This window comes from Balearica regulorum, chromosome 15, assembly GCF_011004875.1.
Source record: "Balearica regulorum gibbericeps isolate bBalReg1 chromosome 15, bBalReg1.pri, whole genome shotgun sequence".
Lineage (NCBI taxonomy): Eukaryota > Metazoa > Chordata > Aves > Gruiformes > Gruidae > Balearica > Balearica regulorum.
Window position 1 is genome coordinate 12,858,983 of NC_046198.1, and position 11,828 is coordinate 12,870,810.

The following is an 11,828-nucleotide window of genomic DNA, read 5'->3' on the forward strand; positions in this document are numbered from 1 at the left end:
TGATCATGGCTTCAGGCTCATTTAAACTGCAAATATCACTGCAGAAATTACAGGAGGGTGGTACGAATACAATGAGAAACAAACCCTTTGCTTTGAGCGTAACTACTAGCAATTACCTTTCATTTATAGGTTAAAAAGCTTGATACAGAGTATTTGCTAGGAAGAGCAGGCAGTGCCAAGAAGATGCATGCGTACAGAGGTTGGGGAAGCAAGGAGAGGGGAAAAGTCAGGCGTGCTGATGGCCTCGGAAAAAAACTGAGTAAAAGGCCAATATAATAAAGAAGTCTGCCCAAAACATAAGGCTGCCTCCCAAGGCCTGACCCTGGACGTTAATCACTGATACCATCCACAGCCCAGGGAAATAATTAAGCATTTCAGCTCTAAAAGAGTTGCTTGCCCAATCTGCTAAGCAGACAGTTTTTACAGAGCAATTCAGAGAAAAAGAGAAGCAGATTTAGCTGATGAGACACAAAAAGTCTTTCTAAAAGCATTAATTTCCTTCGGGAAGCAGCCCACATGCTCCCAGCACAGTGGGCAACCATCACTCCTGCAGCAGGTCCCAGCAAGGGAGACGATTAAATCTGCATCTGTCATTTGGTACAAACAGAAAGGCAGCGGATGAGGATGCAGCGTCACGAGCAGTAGCTAGCACTCTGAAAACAAATGAACTTTGAGTTTACCTTGACATCTGCTTATTGAAAGAAACATTTTGGATCTTCTTCCAGGGATAAGCATCTGCATCCCCACCATGTCCCCTTACAGCGTGCACATGAATGAGGACCTACACCATACGCAGTAGCGCCCAGGCGGCAGAGCAGCACACCACCTCCCCGTCCTGTAACCGGCTGTGAAACGGTGACCTGCGTTTCTGCCTAAGCTACTGCAGCCTGAAGCCCGGATGCTGATTTATGGACAGCATGTCCATCCAAGAGCACACTCTGCCCATCCAGGTTGGTCACAACCCCCAAGAACTTCAGGCATCATCCCGAAACAGGACACGTCATCGGAGATGCTCCACACTAGGAAGGTCTACAGGGGATGAGGAGCCTCAGCTTTTTGAAAAGAAGAGCCTGACCACCACTTTGCTGAAGGGTGAAGCAGCGCAGAGGTACTCTGTTGGCCACCTGCACATCCTGAAATACCCTACAGGGCTTGGTGTCACTGCTCCCAACCGCCATTTCCTTCCTGTGACCCTGGCGTCACGCTCACCAGCTGTGAGCGGCGTGCGTCACCGGAGCACTGGTATTCTTCCAGCGCTGTTTGGCAGAGCCAGGCGCTGACCCATCCGATCTGCCTTCAGCCCAGCTCAGAGCAACCGTGGCTGGTGAAGGCACCACCACCAAACCCAACTCCCAAAGACACCCGAGTGCTCTGCAAACCTCGGACCTCCGAAACAGCAGCCCTGAGACACCACAGAGAGGCAGGCGCATAGTTTCTTGGGTTTTTCTTTGCCTTTTTTTTTTTATTCCTTCCCTTCCTTTGCCACAACACACACGTCGTATTAAATATCTTAAATATATTAATTTTAAAAAAGTATTAATAAAAAGCTACTGAAGGACACAGCTGGCAGAGTGACCAAGGGCAGTGACCCGTTGCAAAACATGAGGACATTTTAAAAAACAGAAAACCCAGAAAACAAATGATTAAAAAAAAATCCTGGCATTTTTTGCATATGCACAGCTGGCTGGAATACCCTGGACTCTGGCATTATTGCAAAAACGGAAGGGGAAGCGGTAGAAAAAATATATTCCGTTGTACCAACCTGTATGGGGAAGGGAGTTAAGAGCAAAAAATGAGGAGGCTTTAAATCTTTTTGGTATTTCAGGTGTCCCCTCCCATACCCACCACCCAATCACTTTTAGTCTTTAAGCAAGTTTTCTGGCTTGGGGTAGCCAAAGAGTACAAAGTCTGCTTCATAAAGCTTGTAAAGCTGCTGCCTCCAAGCCAGCGGGATTTTGGCAAACCAGTCTTCCTCCCAGCTGCTGGCAGTCCTGTTCCGGTAGCTGGGGGGGAAGCGAAGCAGTCTGTCCACTTTGAGGAGCTGCAATAGATAAGCAGCATCCTCATCCAGCGTCTCCAGCTTTCCGATGAAATCGTAGTCTATCTGGCACGGGTGGCACAGCCGGTAAACCTGCCTCCAGTGCTCATTGAAAGGGGCCATCTTCTCTGTCCTGGGATCCAGTAAGTACTGGATGAAGTCAGAAAAGGAGACTTTGAGGCCTGCCCCAAAGGCCTCACTAACGGAGGTGGGAAGGTTGGTATGGTTGGAGTACAGCTTTAGCATAGGGATGGCAAAACGCCGGTAGAACTCCTCATTCTCCAGCTCAAATTTGCTGCGAAAGGCAGAGATGAGGCGGACAAAAGGGTCTCGTACAAAGAGGAACTTAGTGTACTTCTTCAGCTTGATCTTCATGAGGTGCCGGGAGAACTTCCCGTAACGGCGCCAGAATTTATTGAAGGTCAAATGGGTGCTGGTGTTGTGGACGTGTTCTCGCGGGATATCCAAAGGGTTCCGGTACGGGACCCCCTGGTCCAGCAGGCTCTCGCTTAGCACAATCATAACCCGTTTCCAGTTGGTGCAGGCCACCTTTGGGACATAACAGTAGATGATACCGTGGCGGTCATCCACGATCAGGTGGTTGAGCTCATAGTTTGGGATGTCATCAAAGGAGCGCTCCTTGGTAGGGAAGGCGAAGCTGGAATTGGCACAAAACTCCCGCAACGTTCTCTGCCTCTCTATCTGCAGTTTCTCTTGGTCCAAGCTGTTTCTGGCATTGTGCGTAGACCAGTCATAGCCCCGCACATTCTCCTCCAAATTGCTCACCACAGGCTTGCTGGAGCCCTGGACAAGTAGCTGCTCTGTCTTTCGGGAAATAGAGCTGTTCTGTTTCAGGCTTGAACTAAGCAGCTTTGCCAAAAATTCATCCACATCCGGCAAGGCTTCCCAGTCTTCACCTGCTGTGATACCAGGGATGGCTCCTGGGGAGTGAGGCCTGGAGAAGGACGTATGCAGGTAGAAGTGAGCTGTTCCCACGTTGTCCCAGTACACAATGATCAGGAGGATCATGAAGATGGACACCAGCACCACAGAGAGACGGAGGAGCCGTGCTTTGGTCATCCTGACACCTACTGTGATAGTTGGCTTTCAACTGGATTCACCTCTGGCTTGCAGAGTGAGGCTTGGGATCCTGCATGGTGCTGCAGACCAGGAGCCTGGAAAGGTACCAGAAGAAAAAGTTAGTTGAACCCTTAATCAATCTGGTTTGGAGAGGACCACCTCGTGCAATCAAGACTCATCGTGGGGCTGACTGTCCCGTTTCCTCGCAGGGAGAGCTGTGTGAGTCCGAGGCACCCACAGAGACCCCGTGGAGAAGCGCTGACTGGCCAAAAGGAGGCATAATGTGTTGCAATTTTACCAGTTTCCATAGCAATCATGGAGTTTTTAAATCAATCTCAAGCTTCTAGAGTCATGTGATTTCAAGAGAAGCTCTGTTTTCATTTTAAAAAATGAATAAAATTTAAAGATTTCAGGCCTAGACTTTACAGAGGGAAGTTTGAGAGTATTAAAAAATGCAACTATATACAGAAAGCATGCAGAGCCAACTACCTTTCAGATCTCCTTGATTTTTAAACATATCTAACACACAAAAGGTAGAAAGGGGGCTCAACCCTTGCTTTTAGCTTGTGGTATCAACACTGTCGTCTCATCTCCCCATGAAGATGCTCTGTACCACTGTGCTGAAAACAAAGACCTTATCGGAGTTACAAATACAGATCTGAAGATGGCCTCAGTGGCTAAACCAACCCCTGTTGACCTGAACGCATCATCTTATCTAATCTGTGTGAGGCATCCAGTAGACATCACCTCCGCGACCTTTCTTAGTAGCTACTTCATTTTGTCAAGAACAGAAATTACAATTTTCCTACAAAAAACCCCAAAGGGACATGGCCCGGTAAGAGCCGCACATCAATAAAAACCTAAAGGAATGATTACTTTTAACTGAATTATTTCCAAGATTAAGGGTGCTCCAGTAAATCTTTGTCCATGTCTGGACTCTGCTGAGCAGGGCCTCTTTTCCTGGTTTAACATAATTTTTATTTCTATCAGACTCATCCCTAACAACTCTTCATCACCGAAGACAGGTGAGAAATCGCTGTTCAAAGGGTAGCACAGAAGACCTTTTCTGGAGGGTGCAGCAGGTTTGGGTTCTTTACTTCAACCAGTTCCATCTTTGCACTGCTACCTGCTGCCCTGCTGACTCCCAGCCCTTTCCACCAGCAAGCTCCTCAAGGGAGATCCATCTCCCTCCCCTGCTGCATGTTTTCTGGTCCAAGGCTCTGCACAGGGGCAGGCTGGCAAACCAGCCTCGCTCTTTCCCCAAGTGATCAAGGAGGCAGTGCCTACAGGCAGGCAAGAACAACACAGTAAAGTGAGGAGCAGCTGTCTGGTATTTTGAGAAACCAAGGTTTGGTGCCTTATAGTTTCTCTGTGCAAGGTTTAATAACAAAAGACAAGCAAAGAATAGTCATTCCAATCTCCTCCTCCCATCCAAGCACAGTCCAGCCCCTGATTATAAACACAGAACAGCACCTACAGATAGAAAACAAGAGCTGTCCTTTCTGCAGTCATCCCCATTCTTTCTAACAACTTCAGAACAAACCCCACAACCACCACCTCCAAAACCAAAACCACTTCAGGACAAGCTGCCCTGAACAGCTTTTCAAAACGAAGACTGGGTCTCTCTTCCTCCCTAAACGCAGAGGTTGCTCCCCAGCCAGTTCACACACCACCCTTAAACAGCACCAACCCCACCCTGTACAGGGATGCAAAGAACCTGAGAGTCCGGATACGCTGAAGTGCTGAGCTCTGTCGTTCCTACAGCAAACCTCCTCAGCACCTTTGAAGCTCACAGCAGCCTTGCATTGAATGACTTGTCTAAAGAGCCGTCTGCGTGGCTGTGCTTACGCCTCAGGGATGCCAGATTTTAACAAAGTCCTGGTTTCAAACACTAGACCAAAAGCATTAGACCAGAATTTAGTAATAAACAGGAACAATACCAGATGTGGTTACGTATCAAAGCATTAGCTCAGCTTGTCCCAAAAGACATAAAGCACAGAACCAAAGGTTTAGGGGTTTTCCACGCTGGTGTATTTATTTACACTTCAGAAGTAGGGAGAGCCAGAAATTCAGAGTAGCTATAGCCTAACACATGGCTTTGCACTGCATCACCAAACGCTATTTTTCCTGGAGCCAGGCTCTTATTCTACACGTGAAGAGGAGCTGGAGGAACTGCAGACATAACACTTCGCACTCTGCAACAGGTATTACTCAGCAGTAATTCTCTACATTTAGCTAGTCAAGACTGAGGACGAAGCAGATCTAAGAAGAGATCTCACCCAGAGAGATGAGCATGGAGTTAAAGAAGGGGCAAATTATATATGTGCGTCAGCACTTCAGGCCAAGCATCTCAGTCCAACAGCAGAAGATAATGGAGCGACGCTGCCAAGCCTACTGCTTGGCACACTTCTGGGTTTGCATTTTGCCTGAATCTGTTCTTGCTTTTGAGCCAGTTAGCAGTTCAGGGCAGGGACTGCTTCCTATTCCAGATGAATAGGGTGCCCACTGCGCACATAATTCCTAGCACACTGGGTTTCCAATGCTGCTTGAGACCTTTAGGCTGGCTGGAATGCAGCAAGCCCGGAAAGCTGCACAGAGCATCCCTTTCTGCCATCCCTATACCCAGCAGCTTCCCCAGCTTCGGGCAGTGCAGCAGCCTGCTAGCATTTCTGCAAAGCTGTCCCACCCTGCGTGAGAGATCACCCTCTTGGCAGCAGCGACAGAAGCAAACGAGACGCTGTGTGTGGCACACGCATTCCTCGGGCAAATGGATGGAGGGCTCTTCGTCAAAGCCACCACCATAATGTAGCTTTACCGAATGCCTCCCAAGGGCTCGAGCCTGCTTTCCAGGACGCAGCACGCAGGCCTGCCAGAGCATTTTGGCTTTTCTGAGACACACAGCAGCAAGCAGCACAGAATTGAAATGACTCTACTTCTATTAACTCTATCAGTGCCAGAGAGGAACCCTGGAAAAGAGCAATAACGCAGCTTAACTCTCCCTCACAAAAAAAATGCTGCAGAAAACAGAGTTACTCTATTGACTATGATACATCCTCCTCCTGAGCACTTCATAAAAGACGCCGGACTGAAAGCACAAATTAGAGGTCTCTGCACATCAGAGGGAACACGCCTCCAACCTCCCCTTGCCAGAATCAAAAGGAAAAGCCTCCAGGAGGAGCCAAGAATTTACATTCAAGTTTAACCCAAAGTCACCAGTCAACAAGAACGTGCACCAGGATCCACACAAAGCTGCTTCTGTGACACGACGCTGGCAAACTGGGAAATGGACCAAGTGCTATAATCATCCTACAGAGTCCCCTGAGCAGCCATCCAGTGATCATCTCCGACCTGGACTTGGCCTGAGTGTGAACCAAGGTCTGTTCTCACCATCCCAGGTCCAAGGTCACTGGTCCCATCCTCTCTTGTCACAAGCTGCCACGTCAAATAACCACCTCTCAAACTGTCATTTAAAACCAGAAAGGGGGGGACATGTCCCCAGCGCTTTTATTGCAAAACCTATTGCAGATGCAACTCCTCAGGGATTTGGAAACCTTATTTGCACTTCATAGCCCAATTGTAACTGTTTGTTCTCAGGGAAAACAGCAGCTTAAGTAATTCCTCTCTTTCTTCCTCTCCTCTCAGCTTTGTACAATGACTACATAGCCTCTCTTTGCAAAATAAAGTAACTCCAGCTCACTTACAGGAGCAGTAAGGCCTACATAAAATAAAGCAGCTTACACACAGGTATGTACTGGACACAGGGGACAATAATCCCTCTCTAGGAACGGCAATGGTTTCGAAGAGACTGTGCCTCCAAAGGCTTAGGTGCAGATTCCATCTCTTGTTGCTTTGTGTTTCCCCAGGCTTGTCTCTCTCCCATTGCTCCTAACTCCCCACAGGTAAGTGCAAGGCACAGGTCAGGCACGAAGCACCCGCTCACCTCCTCCAGCGCCCACTCGTTCTAACGTGAGAAGATACGGGATTTCAGGTAGCTTGCTTGGGTTTACCTGCTTCTGAAGATGGAAAGAAGTGGAATGAGAACCTTTAAAAATATAATAATAAAAAAAAAATCAAATGGATATTTTCCCTTGGGGCACCTGCATTCACCAGAAATCCCTCAACCCACACAGCCTTCTTTACCCACATATCATGGTATGCACCTGCTGCCTGTTACGCTTAGGGAATAAGTGGCTCTAGAGAAGTAGGACCAATTTAACCTCCTGCAGGTGCAGGAGAACAAGCTCCCATCAGACAAAACAGGTGGATGCTGTACCAATCAATAACCAGAAATGGATTTAATGCATTTGGACATTACTTAATAAATTGCTTCTCCCCAGCTTTCCAAAAATCTAGCACCCTTTGCAGAGCAGGGAAGTTTTAACCCATGTAATGACATCAGCAGTTACATTAGTATAAATGCACAGTGTAAGCAAAAAATATGGCTTGCATTGCATGTTTTAGCCCAACTTAGCACATCTGTGCTAGAGATCAGCAAAAGAACATCCTAATCTATATAGCTATCCCAACACCTTCCCTCCCATCGCTGCCACAAAGCCTGGTTTGTACAGCACCAGTCACCTCTTTTTTAATACCCATACTTAGAAGTTGTCTCAACAACCACATTTCCAAGGCTTACAGCAGGAAACTCCCCAAAAGCAGTACATCCTGTTCGTTCGCTACCTTTGTTGCAAACTTCACGCACACCCATCGTTCCTGGCCTTACAAACGCAGAGTCTCAGCAAGCCTCGGTGCCTACAGCCTGGGCCAACAAAACCCCAGAACATTTGTTGTGTGTCGAGGCAGGGGCCAGAAATCAGACCCTATCACTCACACCGCCTGCCTTTACCTTGCAAACACCTGATTTAAGCATGGTTTTCTACCGTTTATAGTTCAGCTCTGCTCTGAACTTCCACATGTGAAGTTTAAGCGAGATTAATCACATTAACGGCCGCCTCTATGAAGAATATTAAAAGCCACAGTCTACTGCAGATAGAAAAGCTCTGCCGAAGAGGATGTTTCCTGGGTTTGCTTTTGTAGCTGCTCAGACCGCAGACGCTCCCCAGTCCAGAAGCAACACAGACTGCAGGACAACAGATGAAAACTGCACAAGCAGGCGGTTATCAAGCGCCAGGCCCAGCGCTGGCGGCAGAGGGGAGAAAGCCTGCGTTTCATGGTTTGGGGAAGAGAAACTACCTCGCAGAGCCGCCCGCCACCCCGCAGACCTCCGAGCGCCCACAGAGCCAACCGCCTGCCATGAGGACGGGCAGCGCTGCCCAGCCCAGCACACGACGTCCCGGCTGCCGGTGGAGCCGTGCCCGCGGAGCCGGCCAGCGCTGCGCCCTACCTGGCACGCTGAGGCCGCCGGGGAGAGCGGAGGGAAGCGCGGAGGGGATGCCGTGCCCCGGCTGCAGCTCACAACTAGAGCTCACAACTGGAGCTCACCCGCGCCCCGGGCAGCGCCGCCGCCCAACCCGTCCCCTCAGGCGCCGGGCCCGGGCCCGGCCCTGTCCGCAGGCAGAGGCCGTCCTGTCCCCGCCCCGCCGTGGGCGGCTCCGCGCTCACCTCCCGCCCGGGCAGCGGCGCCTTCCTCTCCTCCTCCTCCTCCTCCCGCTGCCCGTCCCCGTCCCGCCGCTACCCGGGCGCCACCGCCGCCGCCTCTCGCGAGACGCCGGACCCGGGGAGCCCCGCAGGGCCGCGGCGCAGGCGCCGCTCCGCCCGCAGGCCCCGGCCCGCCCCGCCACCTCTGCGCCTCTCCCGCGGCCTGGCAGCTGCGCAGCGCCCCCCCCTCCGTGGGGTGCCGGTGGGACCCCGAAGGCAGCGGGGGCTCGGGCCGGGAGCGGAGGGGCTGCCCTGGCACCGGCGGATGGCGGCCCCCGGCTCCTTCCCACAGCCGGAGCGCGACCGAGACCGCTGTGGAAAAGCAGGGGTAGCAGATGCTGCAGAGATGACTCTCCTCAGAGCTCTCTGAAATGGGCCTGCACGGCCAAGCCCCCCTTCCAGCAATTACACAAGGAAAGTTAAACCTGAAGCTCATTTTTAAACCGGTTACAGGTTGGGTGGAGGACTCGTGCCGCACCGTAACCCAGTGGGGGTATTTAATGTCCCTGCAGATTGGGGGCTCGGGGGCTGCAGGGTAGGAAGCCCCCCTCCGGGGCACGATGGGGAATAGGAAGAGCCAGCCATGGATGCCATGGTGGACGCAGCATCCCAAGACCCAGCATCGTGTCTTGCTAGAGCTCACAGTCAGATGTAGCCAGTTTCATGCTGTTTTGTGGAAGAAATCCCAGCCTGTTGGGTTCTAACCCAGCAGTTGTTATTAGGAGCAAAGTATGGATAACTGGATACAACAAGGCTAGAAAATGCTGCTTGAAAAGCCCAGAAGAGTTTAAGATCCCTTTGCTGCTCTTACCATTTGTGATCGAGAAATCAAAAAGCTGTTAGCCCAGCACTGAAACCAAGCATGGTCCTGCTTTGTGGAAGATATGGGCTGCAGCTCAGTTCCAGCAATTCTGAAAGCTGAAATGACAATTTACAGATTCTACCTCTGAGATCTCAATCCCCAACTTCTATATTAACAAAATGTAGGTTTTAAAAACAGGGAACTCAGCACATCATGGGGCTCAGTGCTCTTCAAAACTGTCGTGGCAAATTATCAAACTCTTTGTTACACAACCTCCCTTCAGAGATGCAACCTCAAACCAATATATTTGGCTCAAATGTCCCACTCTGCATGAAATAGTTCTGAATACTGCAATTTTTCATGGTGATTCAGCCCAAAGGTATTTAGCAGAGAAGTATATGCTTGGAAAGCTCCGTTTTCCCTTAACTTTTGGTCCTTCAGTGCTTGCAGGTCAGCAATGGAGCCTTGGCTCAAGACCTGCTGGCACAGGTTTGTTTTACACACAGTCTGTGCTTATTTTATCTGTGTGTCCTTTTTTTATCTTTGTTTATGTGAAATGGCCCTCTGGAACAAGTTTTCCTGACCTTCCTACTTCGCAATCACACCTCTTCCTGCCTCTTTCTGTTTCATAAGGAAAATTGCCCGCTTGCTGATGCCATCTTACACACTTGCATTGCATCCCCACTTCAGGGGTTCATGGCATTTTATTAGTACAAGTAATTTAAGCTTCCTCATCCCTGAGTGTGAGCTATCCCTCCTCGTCTTGACAGGTAGCAAAGCAAGAGGCAGAGGGGGACAGGGAGTGCACCCAGTGTCACACAGCAAGTCAGAAAGAGCGCATAGGCAGAATTCTTTGCAAGTGCTGCAGCTGTAAAAAAAAAAAGGTTCTTTATCCATTTGAAAAATGTGTGAATGCACCTGCGATTGTCACCTTGGATACTTAGCAGACCTAGGAGGGAAGCCGCTCCTGCCTGGGCCATGGAGTCACTATTTGTTCAGTAGTATGACCAGAACCAATTTATTCACAGCATACTTTAAAAGTATTTTCCTGGCTTTTTAAAAGCCCCCTGTGGAAAAGTCTGCTGGCTGGAGACAATTTTTCCAAAAAGAAAAACACATTCCCGCTGTTTACTTCCATGCTAGCTCTTATCAGGGTCTTCACCTATCACCATGATGCTTATCTCAGCTGCAGTCTGATCTGAAATGCTCTATAGATGGAAAAGAACTTAGAGCAATCTCTGGCTGCTCTCACAGCCAAACATCTGCTCACCCAAACAGCATTCCAGGCGTGCGTTACACCTCCCAGCTTCACAGCAACATACAGGGACAGCAGGGAAGAAAGGCGAGACTATTTCTCAGGCATTCACATTTGGTTTTAATAGTCAGGGAGCCTTTTGGATGCATGGGTGGCATCCACACTTTTGCCCCAGGAAAAAAGGCGGCTTGGGCTCCATGCTGACATCTTCTGGGAGGAGAAGACTGCTGGGAAGATGAGGTTTTCCTCTTCTCTTGGACTCTGTTAACTCCCTATTTGTCTTAAGCTGAAGCTAACAGCTAGAGCATGCAGAACAGAGGAAGGACTTGCAGTAGGGATATGGAAAAAGTTCTATACAATGTGTAAGGTCCCTCTCCCCGCTGTTAGCTTTCCCTCTGCTTTTCAGCACTGCAACACTGAAGCTTTTAAGGCACACTCCCCCTGCATCCGCTTCCCCGACTTCCGGCAGTCTTGAAATTGCAATCCCTTGGGGCCAAAGAAAGTCCTGCTCCCCCGGTGAGTTCTATTTAGTCTTTGGGTGGTTGACCAAGTGGGGTACTGACTGCTGCTTTTGCCGACTGCTGGCATCATCTGCAGGCCCTGTAAGTGAGGGAAGATGAAGTACTTGTCAAGTTGCTTATGCTTCGGTTTGAGTCTCATTGCCAGTCAAAATAGGGAAGAGACAGATTGCCACGGGCTGTGGAGGGAAGAGTTTGCCAAAGGCACTAGGATCTGCACATTGTTGCCTTAAGAAAATCCCAAGGTGACACTTTGAGTGGAAGCAATATGTTGTCACATGGCTAACTCAGATTAAACTTGGTACTTCACATATGGATTAGACTGAGATTATGAACACCTCTGAAAATGTTATTTTCTCTTCCTAAGAGGTTATTTTTGGCTAAGAGGGAGATGGAGTGTAACTCATTCTGGAACATTGCCCAAGTCATGTTGTGAAAGAAAAAAAAAAAAAAAAAAAGCTTAAAACTTGGCCGTAAACCCCTACCCATGTGGCTGCTTTCCCAACTGGACCGTTTTGTGTTGCATTTACAGCTCTT

At 49.4% G+C, this 11,828-nt stretch overlaps 1 protein-coding gene across 6 annotated transcripts; it reads right to left on the reverse strand.

Moving 5' to 3' along the window:
• Positions 1-1,436: 1,436 nt before the first annotated feature.
• On the reverse strand, positions 1,437-8,814 carry CHST12 (carbohydrate sulfotransferase 12). 6 transcript variants are annotated; one of them, XM_075767327.1, is made up of 3 exons: positions 8,681-8,785; positions 7,059-7,160; positions 1,437-3,213 (listed from the first exon to the last, which is right to left on the reverse strand). In XM_075767327.1, the coding sequence occupies exon 3, from the start codon at positions 3,116-3,118 to the stop codon at positions 1,859-1,861; it is 1,260 nt and encodes a 419-aa protein (XP_075623442.1). In that variant the 5' UTR covers positions 3,119-3,213; positions 7,059-7,160; positions 8,681-8,785; the 3' UTR covers positions 1,437-1,858. The 6 variants fall into 6 exon arrangements, with proteins under 6 accessions (XP_075623442.1, XP_075623444.1, XP_075623441.1 ...); XM_075767329.1 differs by having other exon boundaries at positions 7,059-7,131; positions 8,681-8,696; XM_075767326.1 differs by lacking the exon at positions 8,681-8,785 and adding an exon at positions 8,463-8,648 and having other exon boundaries at positions 7,059-7,131.
• Between the last annotated feature and the right edge of the window lie 3,014 nt (positions 8,815-11,828).

Excerpts from the sequence above, each read along its gene's own strand:
- CHST12 (XM_075767328.1), bottom strand. The coding sequence starts at position 3,118 with ATGACCAAAGCACGGCTCCTCCGTCTCTCTGTGGTGCTGGTGTCCATC.